Here is a 17,382-nt window from a genome sequence, read left to right as displayed (position 1 = left end):
TTTTTTTTGCTAACCCATGTTGAGCCAGCTGAAAACTAAGCCAGGAAAAAGTTATTGTAAATAAAACAATGCAATATTTTTCTCAGTGGATTGTTTCTTATCATGTGGTTTAGTTCTCTGCAAAGGGGCTTGGAGGGTACCAGTGCTACTGAGACAAAGGGTAGGAAATAGTAAGATCAGAACTACCTCTTCCAGCAAAGAATTACACTTAGATCAGCTTAAAACAAAAGCCAAATGCAGCACATGTAAGTGACTGGTGTCCTTCTTTCTTGCAGATCATTTGCTGACCAAGCACAACAGCATTTCTACAGCCTAACAAAGGACTTACAGCTTTACCTGAGCTTTGCTCTGCAAGCACATTAAACATTTCTACCAATTCTAATTCTTTCAGCAAGAATTGCTAAAATTACTTTGGATCACTGCATTTTTCAGTTCATCTCATAGACAAGATTTGATGTGCATTTCTAACATAAAATTACAGGAGTGGAGCGGTCACAGATTGAAAAGACCTGTTTAGTGGTCATGTTTTCCCATGCTCCAGGAGTGGTTATGGACTTCGTTAAACAAGTTGTTTTTACAGGCAGAGAACATACAAGGACTGTATTATGGCTGACTTGGAAGGGGGTGAAAGGAGAACTGTTTATATCAAAGAACGGAAATTGTGTCTTCCCAACTGGAAAGCCTCTCACTTTCAGTTTCTTGACTAGGTACACTGGGCCAGTGCAGTAGTGGGCAAATCTTACCACCTTAAAGATGCAAACCAATTAGCACACACCTGTGCTTGAAGATCACTGTATGAAAGATGCAAGACAGGCTCAAAGCAGTCATTAGTGGCAACTTCCAAAGGAGACATTTTAATATCGTCCAGTTAAGAAGGTAAGGACTCCAGACAGGCAAGCCTCAAGGAAGCAGGAACACTGGGGAGAATTAGAATTTCCAGGTTATCTGCAGGTCAATATAGCCACTACATAGAAGGGAAATTTCTAGCTTACCCTCAAGATCCCAGCAGCCATTAGCAAACTGCAAGGACTTTTCAAGGACTTGCTTCAGTGACTTTCAAATCAGAGAGACCAGCATGCTCTTTCTTTACATTGGAAATGCAAGTGAGCCATGGTTATTTTGGTTCCAATCTGAACTTCCCCCAGGCCCTAGATCCCTGCTTTCAGGTGGCTACTATTCAGCAGACCTCTCAGGCATCCGCTTAAGGCAAATTTAAGTTCACGTGCAGCTGCACTGAAACTAGAAGAAAGGTACAGATGCTTGGAGTCATGTTTCATTGAACATTTAAATATATATTAATCTAAAAGGATAGTGGATGACCAGGAAGTTCAGATACAGAATTAAAGTCTGAGCCTGGGAATCCCCAAGGCCCAGAAGTAGTGAAGTTCAATTCTCAGTGAGGCCCGTCTATAGTTTAAAGTATCAATAATAATATTAATAATAATTAATATCAATATAATATTAAGTTAAATTATTAATTACTCACTTCTGTATCAAATTGGTGAGCAAGCTGTCACCAGGCCAGGCAGGATGGGACCCTGCTAGTATATGCACTGCTGCTATTGCTAACGTGCACCTTTTAGGGTTTATTTCAGCTTTCTAAGCCAACTTCAAAAGTTTTTGCTATAGAATTCCTTGGGTGAAGAAACAAATTTTGCCACTTTTCCATTTTATCACTTCTTGAAAAACAGTCTTTTGATCTTCTAATTTGTCTAGGTTGGGTTTTTTTGTTTGTTTTTAAAGAAAATATGGTAAAATTGTTTGGTGAACCAAGAAAAATGATTTTCTCCTACATAAGTAAAATGGAAAATTAATATAAGCCAGTATTTTCATTTAGTGTTGGTAAATTCTAAAAAATATACATTGTGTGTGCCAAGTTATATCTATAGTCACACACTTCAAGAATTTAATCAACTACTTTACAGTCAGAATGCCCAAATATATTTATGGCCATCTAAGAATTCTTGATTAATAGTGCCCATAAAAGCTAAATTGCACAAACTAATACAAAATTCTTAAAGTATTTACTCCCACTGTCCAGTTTAGGTGACTTTGTATCCCATCATGTTATGAAGACACTTCTTAGAATATTTTTGTGAAATCATAGTAGGTAGACAAGTAATTAACAACAAATCTCTGTTATACTTTATGAATTATCCATAATTAGCAGAGAGCTAAAGAAACAGACAATTCCACAATTTGCTCAGCAAAATTATTATTTTTTTTTTTTCAGACAGACATTGCTTGATTTCACAGAGCACACTCTGGGATATTAGAGGGGACATGTTATAACCTGCTCTCCTCCACAAAACAAACAGCTTCAATAAATTAAACAACATTTACAGTAGCATGATGCAGCCCCTTGCCTAGTCCCTCAGTAGTAAAGATTTCTTTAAGGTTTCCAATTTTTGCCAAAGCTAATTTGTCATCTTCCCAAAAATCTGTGCTTCACAGTGATGCTGGATTGCTAGAACAAAAATTCCTGCTCAAAGAATAGAATGCAACAAAAGAAGGCTTCACATTTCCACACTGTCATGTTGAAATCCATCATAAATTAAAAAAACCTGCACGTGGCAATCTGCAAAGCTAAAATACATTCAGTGCAATAATTCATTAAGCTGATCAAGAGACATGGCAGACTGTATAGCAGAATTCATTCCTCCTTGGAGCTTGCCAGCAGACAGTTGTTGCATGGCTGAAATGGTATCTTAGAAAAATTCCAACACTGGCTTTGCCCTGAACTACTGCATCCAGAAAAATAATTTCAAAAAAGTTGACATCATTTTTGAGGGACCAGTCAGCTGGGGAGCTGAAGAATTGTTTTCTTGCTCATGCCTGAACCGAGGCCAGTGAGCTCAAAAATATTTCCCTGGTTGCTGCCATTGGAGACAAACAGTGAGCCATAGCAGCCACCACTGCTGCCAGCAGCACTCAATATATACCTCAGTAACAGGAAAAGTCCTGCTCACAGCCAACCTCCCAGCCCGGCCACCCCTGCAGCAGCCTTCCTCAAACTGTCACCACCATCTCAGTTCAGATGCCCATTAGAAAAAGCAAGATAAACAAACTGCAAAGAGCAATGCCTCCCCTCAGACCCACTCACACTCACAAGCATGTGCCCTCCCCTGTGTCTCAGGCTGGCTTCTCTGCAGTCCTGCTGTGGGAAGGAGCACACACAAGGCAGAGGGGAGGGATGGAGGGTGGCAGCTTTCTGTGGAAGCAGTCTTGGGTCTAACCAACGGTTTACCAAAGAACTGACGCTCCCCTGGAGGAGTCTGCACAAATTGCTTAGTAACTGCTTCACTGCAAACCACAGCAGAGGTCTCTGATAAGCACCATCTGCAGGCTTGAACCCTCCCCAAGGTACTGCTAGTCTCTGTGTCCCCGAGAGCTCTCCACTCAGACCTTCAGACACTTTGGAGGCATTCACAGCTTAGCACGAACAAATAAAGGTACATGCTGACAAGAGACAAAACAGATTCACTTGCTCAGACTGAGACATGGAAAGGGCTCTTACTCAAATAACTTTTAATAGTAGAGTATTCAGGGCCAAGGAAAACCAAGAGCTGCTATGAATAGCAGTCTTGCAGCACTATCCTGAAGGCACACCCACTCAAAGCATTGTACTGTCTCATTACTTCAACATTAGATTTATTGATAATGTCTCTTTCCTATCATAAAGCCCAGCAGCTCAGTAACTTCACTCTTGACACTCTTGACCTAGGGTGCAGCAGAGCAGTTGTCCCATAGGGATGCACGAGTGCCCCTATCTCAGAGATCATCTTCCCAGATTCTTTCACTGCAGGACAAGGGGGGACCACTAGGTTCATTGTGTTTGACACAAGAAGTTCACAGAAATAGGATTAAACCAGCATTTTAGAAAGCTCTTTAATCTTATGTTAAAGATACCAGGCAACTGCAAATCCACTGCTTCCCCCAGAGCTGTCCTAACACAAAGAAACCAGCTTGTGTTTCAAAACTCTCACTTTAATGTCCAGCCCAGTGATTGCTTCTGTGGCTTTTACTTCAAAATTTGATAGTTGTCCCCAGTTTTATCTTTCCTTTGGCAAATGTCCCTTCTTGAGTCTAGTGGCAGAAATCAAGGGAAAAATGGGACAGAGTATTCCTTTACCTCTTCTAATCTCACCTCAGCTTTTCCCAATGCTAGCACAGGATGACCTTACTAGTTAACAGTATCCCAATTTCATAATCAGATCTTCAGTCATGTAGACCCTTGCTCCTTAGAGGCTCCCACAGCAGCATACAGCATCAAGGTGGTGATTCAAGAGTTTAGACAAACATCCTGAACTCAGCAATTTCCAATTTAATGACTCACAGGAACAAGTTCTGGGCATTAATAAATTGCTGTCTCTGCACAGAACAAAGTTGCCAAGACATCCTAGATTAGAGAAGGTGGAAAAAAAAAATAGTGTTGGTTTATAATTCCTGTTTGTTGTAAAAGACTGGATTATTTTTTTCCCCTTGAGAAATGAAATGAACTAACAGGATCAAAAATGTATGCAACAAGACACTTGGCATAATCCAAATACTCATATATAGAAAGCTGGGCTGGTACAACCAAGCTTTATTTATCATACTTTTATACTTGAGCACTAGTAATTCTACTAGATTATGTCCAGGTGGTGAAGGAGGAGAGTCCATGACTTAGAAACCCCACTGGACAGACTAATCCACAGCAAGATTCAGAAAATATTCAGCAGAATTTGAACACAAGATGAACATATGAGCACAGCAGAACTGGATCTTTAAGCGGGGCTTGGAGCATCAGAAATGGTGGAAATTGGGGAATAAGCTCTGTGGGCATTAGCAGGGTGAAAGCACAGGTTGCTCAACTACCTTCCAGTACATTCAGCAACATTTTCCCCTGAAATCTTCTCCCCAGTTTACACTACAACTTAGGCAATACAAAACCAAGCAAACTGAGCTATTATCTTGTGGTAATAAGTCCCACAAGTTAACAAAGCATTACCAATTACAGCAATCTGTCTATCTCTGTTTAATGCTTTTCCATTTCACTGAGTTGTTTCTTGGTCTGGTACCACGGGAGGAAGGAGAACACATAACTACACATAACATAAACGCATAACACATAACATAGAGAGCCTCTACTATAACTATCCCTCTGAGAATTTGTTCTCTATCTTCTCAGTACTATTTATCTCTCAAAACTCTTTTAAAATCAAAATCAAGTTATGTCTTCCCTATTTTCATCACCATTCTCTGGACTTCTTTGATTAGGTAAACAGGGTTCAGTACTGTTCAATAGCAGCAGTGCAGGCTGCATATCAATGGGAACTGGTGAAGAGAGACACAAGCATCTAAGATAAGAATGTTTTCCTCCGTGGAAAACAGAATATTTTTTTTTTTTAGCTATTTTCTTTGCAGTGAGAGCCAGCTGAAAAAAATTTATCCCAGGCTTCCTGGGTCGTGTTTTAAAGAGAACTGATATTGAATGCAAATAAACCAAGAAAAATTCCAAGTAATGAACAAGAAGACACTGACAAATCTTAAGGGATTTAGAAATACCTTCCACTTACACTGCAGATTTCAGGCTTCACAGGAAAGAGTCACTTTCCCCAGTAACCAACACCTCTGTAGAAAGGTCAGCCATGTGGCAAAAGCAAACATTCATCATTTATTTCACTATTGAAGATGCAGAAACTCCAAAAGATTGAAGAATTTCAGGCTGATCTCACTTAGATGGGATTTCCTTCTGGAGATAGCACCATAGAAGCCATTTTCTCTGTCTTTCTATCCTTAACTGCTCTAAAATAATTTCCAATACTTGAGTCCCTTTTCCTCCCTGAAGGGCAGATCTGAAGAGCTGCTTTTTATTTCCAGCAGTAGGACCAAGAACAAGTGCCCATAATTGCTGGATAGGAATAACTGTGGCATTCCTCTGTCCTACAAAAGGGCAAAACCAGAAATACTCTGTCAGCACAAGAGACAGGTCCCCATCCTACTGGCAAGGAGGATGTTGCCTGGTTTTGCAGAAATAGCAAAATCCTGAATAGCCTCAGTAATGAGCTGCATATTCCTTAGTGTTTGCAGATTCATTACCCTGTTTTACACAGTCACCAGCCTTGAGCTCAGATAAAAAAACACACATTTATTCACTTAAAAAAATATATCATCTGCATGAAGCCTCAGGCTCTGCAGCATGCAGAAACTTAATATAACCAGCCAATGCTCACCCATCCATGTTAAGCCCCAGTAGCTGTTGGTCCCATTGGAAGCCAGGCTAATTAAGAGCATCTGGGGACAGAGGAGGCCATTTTGGCAGGAGGTATCCTCAAGGATAGATGTGAACCAGCAGCTGGCTGACATGAGCAGTCATGTCAGTGCTGAAAAGGCATGTGAGCCACTGTCCAAGGATGATGCATTTAATGACTAGAGGCTGTGCTTTGCTTTCAGCTTCGTTATGTCTTTTGTGAGCAACTGAGAGCACTACAAGGAGGATCAGCTCTGGACTGCAGTCCCTGCCACATTTCTTGCCTGGCTTTCTAAGGGCTCCTTCCCTTTGGTTGTCAGTTATAGCACCTTGGAGCTGCAGCTCCCAAAGAGTCCCAAGATCACATACTGGTATTCAAAATAGCATCATTTGCATATGAGATTCCAGAGGTGATTTCAGCACCTGTAGGCCAGCTCATACAGCAAGATCCTTCCTGTATCTGTAGCAGGAGGCCAGGGCCGTGAAACTCTGAGCAGTTACCACACTGCCCTTCAGCTGCCCTTGTACAGTGGCACTTCCTTTTCGTAAGCATTCACTATTTTAATCTCTTTACCTGAACAGGAGACTACAACCACATTTTTAACCACTCATTAAAACATATTATAGAATACCAGGTTGGAAGAGATCTCAAGGATCCACACTGACTCAGAGGAAGCCTTGAACTTGCATGATCCAGGAACTGGATTAGCTTGGCACAGAACTGCTTGCTATGGGGTACTGCTGATGAAAGGTAGGTTACCTGCAGGTCTGACTGCAACCACATGGCCTCTATTTCTGCTGTAGTCTCCTGTGTATCTTCCATCTGTTCTAGTTATGATACTTAGTACAAGAGAAAATTGCCACAGGATATTCAATGGGCTCTACAGATGTAGTCTGTATGTGAAAAATGCTTCATATTTTGGCATGACTGAAGTACTCAGTGAGCACTAGCCAATTAGCACTCAACAATGCTCCAGCAGAACATTGCAGAAATGGTACCCTTAAGTGAGATCAAGTCAGACCATGGCACAGAGATCCACAATCCTGCATTGCCACTATGTTAGACAGAGCCAGCCTGAGAAAGAGGCACACATCCACACCTAGAGTTTGTCAATGAGTCTTTGCTAGTAGCAAAGGGCTAGCAAGGTGGGGCAAGCAGAACCCAAGTTCTCTGGGACAGATGATCTTTCTTTCCCTGTGTTCATGCAGCACTTACTGTAAAAGGAAACCAATCTCATCTTGAAAGGATAGTCATAGCTACATCATCCAGATCCACTGCTTATGGAGGCAGGCAATTCCCACTGCTTCTGCTTTATGGATTAGAAAACCAAGGCCAAAACAAGACAAGAGAGGAGTACAGGGTCAGACTCATTTCAGAGCAGGAGAAAGGAGCCCAGGCAGTCTTGTTACTATGAATCCCTGTGCCACCATGCCAGCTCGTTAGCCCCCTTCTAACATGATCACCACATGCAGAGCTGTCACTACTGTATTCTCACAGCTCACACAGCTTTAATGCATGCACCTGAAGGCACCTTGTCCATAACAATAACTGCCCTTCCTGTGGCCTCATTGGCAGAACTTAAAACAAAAGCAGCAAAGATGCTTTCTGCCTCACAAAACAGGCTTAGACTAGTTGACACATTATCTCTTCTCTAGGAGAAAATTGTTTTCCAAGGGATTTCCGCCCATAATACTATGACAGGTCATCTCTCAACATGAGAGGCAGGGAAGGTGTTTCCCTGGGAACAGTAACCATGGCAAAGCTCTAACCAGTGCCTTTCCCTCTCTACCTACAGAAGAAAAACAACAGCAGATGCCCAAGCTCTGCCTCCAGCAGGCCCATGGACCCCCAGAGCCATAAGCAACCTGGAAGGACCTGATCAAAGATTCGGGAAAGAACTTCAATTAATTCTGTTGTCTTTTACTAAGATCCCAGACATTTCTGCTTTGCTATGCTGAACTCAGAGTGCCTCATTACAAAGAGTGCAACTGGAAACATCAGTGTTACCAAAAGGTCAGTCAAACACAACAACGCATAGGTAGGCACTGAGCCCAAAAATCAGCACGGGTAGATGGCCAACAGAAGCAGAGGTACAATGGACTGGCTTTGCAGTTTTCAAACCCTGGCATTGTGCATTAGAGCCCTATGAAAGAAAGCATCTGCAAGCCCCAGTTTGTAAGCAGTAGCTGCCAGCAGATGACCTGCTTCTGGTCTACCTCTTTCTGCAGAATGTTCTCTATTTACCAGATTGAATGGAACTCTTTTTGCTGAAGAGCTAATTATATCACAATAAAGAATTCAACTTGAAAGTTGCATGCTTTTGGGGATCTTCTTCTCACGTACTATTGAACATGTTATAAATATCTGGGTTTGAGGTTTGCTAAGAATTTATTCAAGGTAACAGAGCAAATGAAACCAAAGGGCTCCTTGGTTAATCTTTCTCTCAACACGGGGAAAAAAAAAAAAAATGTTCTATGACTCAGCAATCTTGACTAGAGTCAACAACATAAATTTCAACTACCATCACTCCACTTCAGAGTTAACATGCAGTTAGCACAAATTGCCAGGTCATCAGGATTTATACAAGCAACACAGCTCAGAGTGGAACACTACCCTGTAGCCAGACTGACTCTCACGCAGCACAAAATGCTTGATAGTTCAAGTTTCTGTTATGAGTACAGTGAAATCAGAATCTTTAAAGTGAGAAAGATATTGAACTTCTTTGTAGTAATTCAGGAGCAGAGGGTGTCAGGGTCAACTGGGTCACAAAACCCACTGCTCCATCTCCTTACGTTTTTTTCAAAAAGGTATTTTATACGCACAGCAAATACCTGCTCCAGACACATACAGAAACCTCAATGTCTCATACCTGACTGAAATAAACATTTGTTCAGAATGAGTCTAACATTCATTTTAGCCTCCTCTAGGTCAAGTCACTGCAAATATACAGCTATGCCAAGTGATGCACTGATACCTGAGTTAATATGCAAAGCCAGCCAGTTGTATTTACCACCAAATCCCAGAGAAAGCATTAGAAAAATGATCCTTTTTGCTAATCTCCTAGGAACGAATGCAGCTACCACTAAGAGAAGATGCTATTTCTTTTAAAGATGTTGCACATACCTTTCTTTACCATGTGCTCCAGTCTAATGCATCCACCTATAAAATCATGATAAGATTTCATTTCTCCTTCTGTTATCCGGACAGCAGTGAAAGGTGGATTCCTGGGCACCTGTTGTCCACATTTCCGACACCGAGAAGCCATTGTCACAGCTCAGGAGACTCTTGTCAGGAATCTGCTCTCTCAGTTCGCTGGAATCCAGCCTGATTCTTCAGCCGTCAGTCCAGGCTGGTGACTTTATCCCACTTAGTTCATTCAAGGTCACTCTCGCCAGCAGGATGTTCGCCATTGCAATTGGTTAAGACTTTATAGGCTTACTGACTGTGTTTGTTTCTCCCTCCTTGCTTTCAAGATCAGTTTATTTTATTCTCTCATTCAGAATGAAAGCCGTGAACCTCAGCACAGCCTGTGCCCTGAATGGCCTCCTTATCATTAATTTAAAGCTCTTATAAAAGACAACAAAGAGAGAAGATCCCAGAAGCACGTTGCAAGATCTCAGCATGTCTCTTAAAAAGCATGCCAGATATGTTCACAAAGATATTTTTCTTTAAGAAAAGGTTATTCTTCATGATTTTTGGTCCCTTTTGGGTTTACAATTTTATGATTCTTCATCACTGAGAATGGATTTCTGCATTTCAGCTTGGACAGTGCAAGGAGACTGCTCTGCAGAGCTGCTCAACCAATTACTCATACGCCTGGCAGTGGTACTGGGAGACTGCAACTGTACAGAAAAGCCCTCTGCTGCTGTGCACGGCTCCTGCTCAGAAGATCTGCTAATCTAAATGAGCAGAGTAGCAAATGGAGGACAGAAGGGAAATACTGCTGGCAGACACGCTCTGTTAGCTGTGCAAACCCCGACCCAAATATTTTTAAAGAAGAAGTTGGATTCATCCGTCTGACACCAAAGTCAGAGAACTGAAACATGCATTTAGAAATCTCTCCTTGAAGGTGCTGGATATATTTTTTTTTCCCCCTTTTAACAATTACTGTAATACAAATCACTGATCAGAGAGCCTTGTCAAGAAATTAGTACTTGGGGAACTGAGTGCAGAGAGCACTCAATCCTGATGCGGTGAAATGAAAAGGAGACTTCCCTGAGGTTGGGAGGGACTGGGAGGGACTGCACAGGGGTTGCATGAACAGGCACAAGAACAGCGATGGTGACAGGGAATACAGGGAGAACCTAATGAATCAGGGCTAAGCTGCAACCAGACCTCAACTGCAGGGACCTGAGCACAGAACAAGCTTTCTGTAAGGTTCTTACACACAGACCAGGGGAATGCTTGCCCTCCTCTGCCTCAGTTGCTACCACCAGTTGGCACTTCACATAGTTGCATCCAGTGCTGTGCTGTTCATGGCCCTCTCAGCTGATCCTTAGCCATGGAGTGGGAAAGGAGGACCCCAATTAATACAAATCACAGAATGAACTAGATGGCCCAGGAGAAAAAAAAGCCGCCCATGATGCCATTACTAAAATGGTGAATAACTAGATGGACAGGAACAAATGCCTGTAAGCTGAAGCATACAGAAGTCAACTCAAACCTACTTCTTTCTCAGCCCACAAACTTCTGCAGCTTCTTCCCTTCCAGCTCCACTGCTTCCTAGCCACACAGTGATCTGTTTCAGCTCCCCGACCCAGTATATACGAACTGGCCATGCAGTAAAACAGCTACCAGACCTGGGAAGTAATGAGTCTCAGGATCTCTCCTTTTGATGAAAGAAAGATATAAAGGGGATCTCCACTCTTAAAGTAAAAGACTTGCGATCCCTTCCCCCCCACATTTGCTGGTCACTCTCCTGCTCTTTGCCTTTGCCAAAATCCTGCCTGCAAAGTGAGAACAATAACACACTGAGCTGCTTAGTGACCTGTTTCATTAGCATTTGTAAAATATTTATTAGAGCTTCTATAAAGAAATCCCCAGGGGACTGCAATATTTTGCAGATAGGGAGAACAGTGGCACAGAAGGCAGAACTAATTTGCAGCAAACTCATCATGAGATAAGAACACTAGAAACACAACCCAGCAGCTTTATCTTAAAGCCTTTCTTCTATTTTGACACAGGCTCAAGGTCTCCTTCCATACACAAACTTGATGTACCTTGGAAAATAAGCTTTTCTGGCAATATGTTCTTGTGTATGTCTGACATACACAGAATAATTACACTTCAATCTTGCATATATGTATATAATCATAGAATGTATGGAGTTGGAAGGGACCTTTAAAGGTAGTTTAGTCCAGTCCCAAAAAAATACACACAGATATATAGATATACAATGGGGGACAAGATAGACAGTCATATACATACGGTGGGGAGAACCCAGCAATTGTGACAATACACTTCTGGCTGTCATCCTCCCTTGCATGTGCTGTTCCCACCAGTATCCACAAGGCTTAGCAGCAGGAGGATCTGTGAGCCACATGGTTCTGGGCAGGGAGACTTGATGCTGGAAGCAGGATGCAAGAAGAAATCTGCCCTAGGTGCGAGCTTCTGAAGCACACACAGCCACAGAATCCATTAGGAAAACTATCTAAAATCATCTACTTTCCAGTCTTTCCCCAGGAAACACCTATTTGTTACAAGGCTGAATACACATCTCTGATGGCTGGGGTACCACTGCCATCACCCAGCTCCAGGCAAAAAGCTGACTGCAACTGCTACATATTTAGCAACAGGGCACACACAGCTTAGCTCAGGGACTGGTTGCTGTGCTGCCAGAGGATCTGTTTATTCTCCTGTAAGTTTCATTTCATTCACATTTCACAAGCAGCTGGGCTAGCTTCTCCTGGAATATATCAGAAACCTCTGACACAGGAGCAAAAAGTGATCTGTGCCATTTCCTGCCACAAAAATGACCTTTCCTGTACTGCACTGGATATACCTGCACACGAGCTGCTGCAAGGGCTGGCTTGCAGGAATGCTTCTATGTAGCTTGTTATCAAACACGCACTCAGTGTGGATAATAGACTTCACAATTTTCTTCCATCGGTTAAAAACTATGAGTCTGAAAGCAACTTACTATTCCTTGGCATGCAGAAGAGTATCATGGAGGGAGCAGGTACAGAAAACGGCAAGCATGCTGCCTTGGGTTTCTCCATAGATAATACAGAATAGAAGGGAGTTAACTTTGCTGCTGCTCCAGACCACCACAGCAAAATGTTTGGAAAAGCTAAGGAAGAGGACATTTTCTGCTCATGGATTGCCAGCATTGAATAGCAACATCATCTGATTTGGTCTGTCAATGAATAAGTAAGCAATATGTGTAAGGAAGGGTCATCAGAAAAAAAACAAACAAAAACCCCACAAACCACCAACTGACTAAAAAATCCAAACAAAAAACCCCACAACACCACCAAAAATCACACCCAAATATCCTGAGATGCCATTAACCAAAACAGCCTGAGAAACTGCACTAGTTTCTAATTTCATTAGAAATAGCAGTTCACCTCAGAACTGGAGCTAGCTGGAAGGTGCTTGCTGTCATTCCTGTATGGTCAAAGGACTGCCACAAATTTAAGGCCAAGACAGTTCAATCAGTTTAAGCCCCATATCTCTTTCATCTCACGAAATAGTATGCTTCTGCCACAAAGAGCAGTTCTCCAGTAGTTAATATCACTGTTAAGCATGAAACACGCAACAAGCACATTGGAACTCGATGATGCTGGGTAAAATGGATGAAATTTCCAGTGAAGAGTCAAGAACTGAGTTTGGGAACACCATTTATGGGCCAGAGGAATGGTGGAGAGAAGTCTGCTTCTGCTGCAGATATGAATGAGGCAGCTAAAATAATACTGTAAAGCACTCCCTGTTTGCAGCTTACCCCACATAATCATTAAAATGATTGAGGGGAACAAACAACTCTTTTCCAACAGAGCTTTGCAGGAGCTATCAAGAAAGCTTAGTAGATGAGACTCAAAAACCGCCTCTCCGATCTAGCAATGATTTAAAAACAAACAAAAACAACAACAAACAAAAAACCAAAACCCAAACAAAAAAACACAGTGAGGTCAGCAAGATATATCTTACTTATTCATGAAGTCCAGCAGCTCCCCTCATCTATGTGTAGCATTTTACAAGGCTATCCAAATCCAGTGCTGCCATAAGATTGATATACATAGAAGCTAAGAAAAAAATAAACGCATATTTCATCCCTGAAACCCCAGCCTCACACTGCCCTATATTTTGTGATATTTTATCTGAAGTTCAAACTGTTCTTTGATATCTATGCTGAAGCACACCATTCTTTTTGCGTATACCTCCATGACCTTCTTTCTGCCTTTTGGCCATCTAGATCATGAATCTGCTAAGTCACAAAGCATTTCAGCAGCTTGATGGGAAGGTTTATTTTCAGAGCATGCTTAGTGCTGTTACAGGTAACATCCATTCCATCATTCAGCTAGGAAACTGGAACTGGGCTTTTCTATTAACTTCCATTTATTTTCTTCCAACTAATAAAAAGCATACCAGAATTCCCAACCCCTCCTTTTTTTAATAAAGGGCTACATCCCAGGCATTGTTTTAAGCCCCAAGGAGTTAAAGGAATGAGCAGAGGAAAAAAATATCTCTGTTCTTAAAATCACTCCTAGCACACAGCACTGCTACAATTACAGCATGCAGTTGCTGCATGAGAAGGCGCTAATTCCAGTGCCATATGGCTTCCAGAATCCCATTACACTGATCTGCTTAAAGTGATTTCCTAACTGACGAGCAAAACATTTTTGGTCACCTTCGGCAGCAGGAAACGAGAACCCTGCCACTCTTGGTGCACACTTACTCCTACTCTAGCAGCTGAAAGCAGGAGTGGGTATAGCAAAGATCAGAAGACAACGTAACCAAAGAACATTTGTTGCCATCTCAAAGCTGTGTAGACATCTGGGGCTAAGCAAGTATTATCATGATTATTAATAAGAGGGGAAAAAAAAGAAAAAAAGAAAAGAAAAAAAAAATAAAAGCAGGCCAGTGCTATCACTGCTGGATTAAAGAAGCTGCCCAAGAGATCAGGATATGAGTGAAATCTTCATAGGCCAAGCAGAGGGCAGGACTTGCTGCTGCACCTGCAGGGTTTACTTTATCTGGTTCTCTTGACCTCTGCAGCTAAGCACACATCAGCAAGAGCAGAAGGCACTTCTGTCCTGCTAGGCACCTGCTTGGCAAGATGAACAAACAGATTCCCAAAGTTACCAACCTGTAACTGACACAGAGGTAAAGAGCAGCTAGATCCAGGATTTAGGTATTCCAGTCTCAATCATCAGAACACTTAAGGGCCTAAGAGAAGCTAAGAGCCTTTCTGTGCAACACAAACCCAAAACACAGCTCTTGGCTTAAAGACTCGGGGGAATAAAATGAAAGACAAGTAAATGCATAAGGAACAGATATGAAAAACACTGTGTAACCCAGAGAAGGATGTAAATCCATAAGACTGGGTGTGTCAGGCCACCATTCTCCCCCACTCCGAAACACATCCCCACCTTACCCTGATGCAGCATGCACCATGAGAGGTGGATGTGCAGCTATGGTCATTGTGCCATTGCCCTCCAGCAGCAGCACAAATGCTGGAAAAGAAAGACTGTGGACATTAAGGGAACATGTTTTTCTCCTCTCTGTACTCCACCAATGACAGAGTCACCTCCAGTGTGACAATTCCCAAGCACTCCACTGTTCCTCTTTCTCTCCCTCTTCAACTGTTTCTCTCTGCAGCCAACCCCTGGAGCACCCGCAGTGCGGAACAGCTGCAGGACCCATGCAGCCAAGACCACCAGGACAGCTTCTTTCCCTGAGAAGCAGCTGTGCACATTCCCTGATGGAAGCAGTAATTTTTTGTTGTTGCAATTCATAACGTAAAGCAGATAAAGGAGAACCAGAAAGGCACAGGGATAAAAATAGGATCTGTAAGAATCACAAGGGCTGCTGATACTCAAGGCTATTGGACACATGCCAAATGTTAGCTGAACAGGAAGACACAGCTTCTTACATTACGAAGTACAGTAAGGCATTTCCAGTGTTTTATTGCCATCTCTCCAACACTCAACATCAGTTACTACATAGGGTGGGATATTGGGCTTTAGAGACTATTGATTTTCTCCTGGTTGCATGTCTGTGCACTGTGGCTCACTCAGTTACTCTGAGCCATCCACAAGGAAATGGAGCTCCTATCTAGGCTCATCTGAGTATCAGGGCTTTGACCAATTGGGCTCTCAGCTAGCAGATACACATCATACACACTCCTTTCACATTCCCTAGGGTAAGGCTTACATCCTGCTAGGTAACTGAGGATAAAAATCAATCAAAGAGGAGTTACTTCCTCTGGCCTGGTTACAGCGAGGTGAACCACATGTTCTTATTTCCCTCCAGGACAGAGCTGCTGTCATAAACCAGAGGTCTGTCCTGAGGGACCTGCCCACAAGGTACTTCCTCTGTGCTGGGCACCTACAAATGAGAGGCTGCAGCACTCTCCTCTTTATGCACACACAAGTGCAATGACACAGCACAGCCAGACACTTGCACACACCTACACCCAGGCAGGAAGAACTCGTCCTGCTCGATGCCTGATGCTGCAGAGCAGTTCCTTCCTCACATCCACCCACAGCCTGAACTGAACACCTGAGCTGTTCCCAGTTTATTCTCCCCATTTTTGTCTCTAAGTGAGCAGCTGTAATGGGTTTAAAGTTCTAGAACGACCCATCTATAAGCTGATTTCTCAAGTTACACTAAAGCCTGGTATACAGCAGAAAAATAAAGAGATGGATAACCTGCCAGCATGTGCATCAGCGTACAACATGGGTACACTTATCTGCCTCTCCCCATCCAGAGCACTGCATCAAGCACCAGAGTGCAGCAAGGCCAAGACGTTGTCACACCACACACAACTACATTCCCAGCCCTCTTCCTCTCCTCCCCAACCAGCACAATTGCTGGTTTTCATCACCCTACTCTGTCTTGATTCTGTGATGTCTAATAGTGGGGTAGATCGATGATGGGCTGTCTCACTACCTATTTTCACGAGATTCACAGGAAACCGAGTTGCAAAACTTAGGCAAAACCAGGTAAGAGCTGCTAAAATTATACAGAAAAGAGCCAGCTGTGACAAACAGACAAAGCATGAGCTTAAAAGCCTCATTTCCTCTTGTAGCAAGCCTGAAATTATCCAGGGACTCTATATACTAACAGGCAAGTAGGTCCAACAGTAAAAAAGGTTGTAAATCAGCTTCAGCTGCAGAAACAGTATAGAGCTGCATCTGAGATAAATTATCCCATGAGAGGCAGCGCAAGGGTTTCTCTGCAACACTACACTAATGCATAAAGATCTTCTCTCCTCCATGTTCAACAGCTCCAACTCTCTCAGCCTGTCTTCATAGCAGAGGTTCTCCAGCCCTCTGATCATCTTTGTGGTCCTCCTCTGGACTCACTCCAAGAGCACCATGTCTCTCCTGTGTTGGCAGCTCCAGACTACTAAAAGGAGCAGATGTGAGTAGGTGACACATCTCCTGGAGTCTGCACTGATTTAAGAGGGATTCCAGCTCTCACTGCATCTGCTGCTGTACCAGTGCAGTCAGTTAGCAGAGACCTCCCTTACTGTGAAGACTTCTGTGCCATCTGACCCAACACCCCAGCAGAAAGCAGCACCATAGGCAGATGTCAAGCACCATCCTGCTCACCTAACCAGTGCTTCTAGACAGCTGTAGCACCTAGAAGAACACAGATTAGAGCCAAACTCCATTCAGCCTATCATCCTAATTAATTCTTCAGTGATATAAAAACAACCAAAGTAAACATCCTCTTCTCTTCCTTCTTAAATGCTGCTTCCTCTTAAGATGCTATAATATCAGAGCTGTCTCTACATTTTCCCCCACCGCCTGTAGCCCTGAGCTCCAAGAGCTCAAGGTTAGCAACTAAAGCCACAAAATTAATATCTACAGTCACCCTGACTGAAAGATAATCTAATTGTTTAATGCATTGGTAAATAAACCATAATTGTTGCTTGCCTTCCTGTCTCTGGAATATCCACACGATTCCTTACAATAATTATGCT

The 17,382-nt window shown here is 42.6% G+C and overlaps 1 protein-coding gene across 13 annotated transcripts in view; it reads right to left on the bottom strand.

Moving 5' to 3' along the window:
• Positions 1 to 17,382, bottom strand: part of MCF2L2 (MCF.2 cell line derived transforming sequence-like 2) — a 169,320-nt gene that overhangs the window by 139,600 nt on the left and 12,338 nt on the right. For 12 of the 13 annotated variants that reach the window (XM_051626400.1, XM_051626413.1, XM_051626402.1 and 9 more), the window contains exon 1: positions 9,357 to 10,042. The exons of the other annotated variant lie outside the window; for it this stretch is intronic. In XM_051626400.1, coding sequence (XP_051482360.1) covers positions 9,357 to 9,498 — 142 coding nt within the window. In that variant the 5' untranslated portion in view covers positions 9,499 to 10,042. Of the gene's footprint in view, positions 1 to 9,356; positions 10,043 to 17,382 lie in introns of those variants that run through there. 13 annotated transcript variants of the gene reach the window in all.

This window comes from Apus apus, chromosome 8, assembly GCF_020740795.1.
Source record: "Apus apus isolate bApuApu2 chromosome 8, bApuApu2.pri.cur, whole genome shotgun sequence".
In the NCBI taxonomy this organism is placed as follows: Eukaryota; Metazoa; Chordata; class Aves; order Apodiformes; family Apodidae; genus Apus; species Apus apus.
This window is presented reverse-complemented; position numbering and strand designations above follow the sequence as displayed.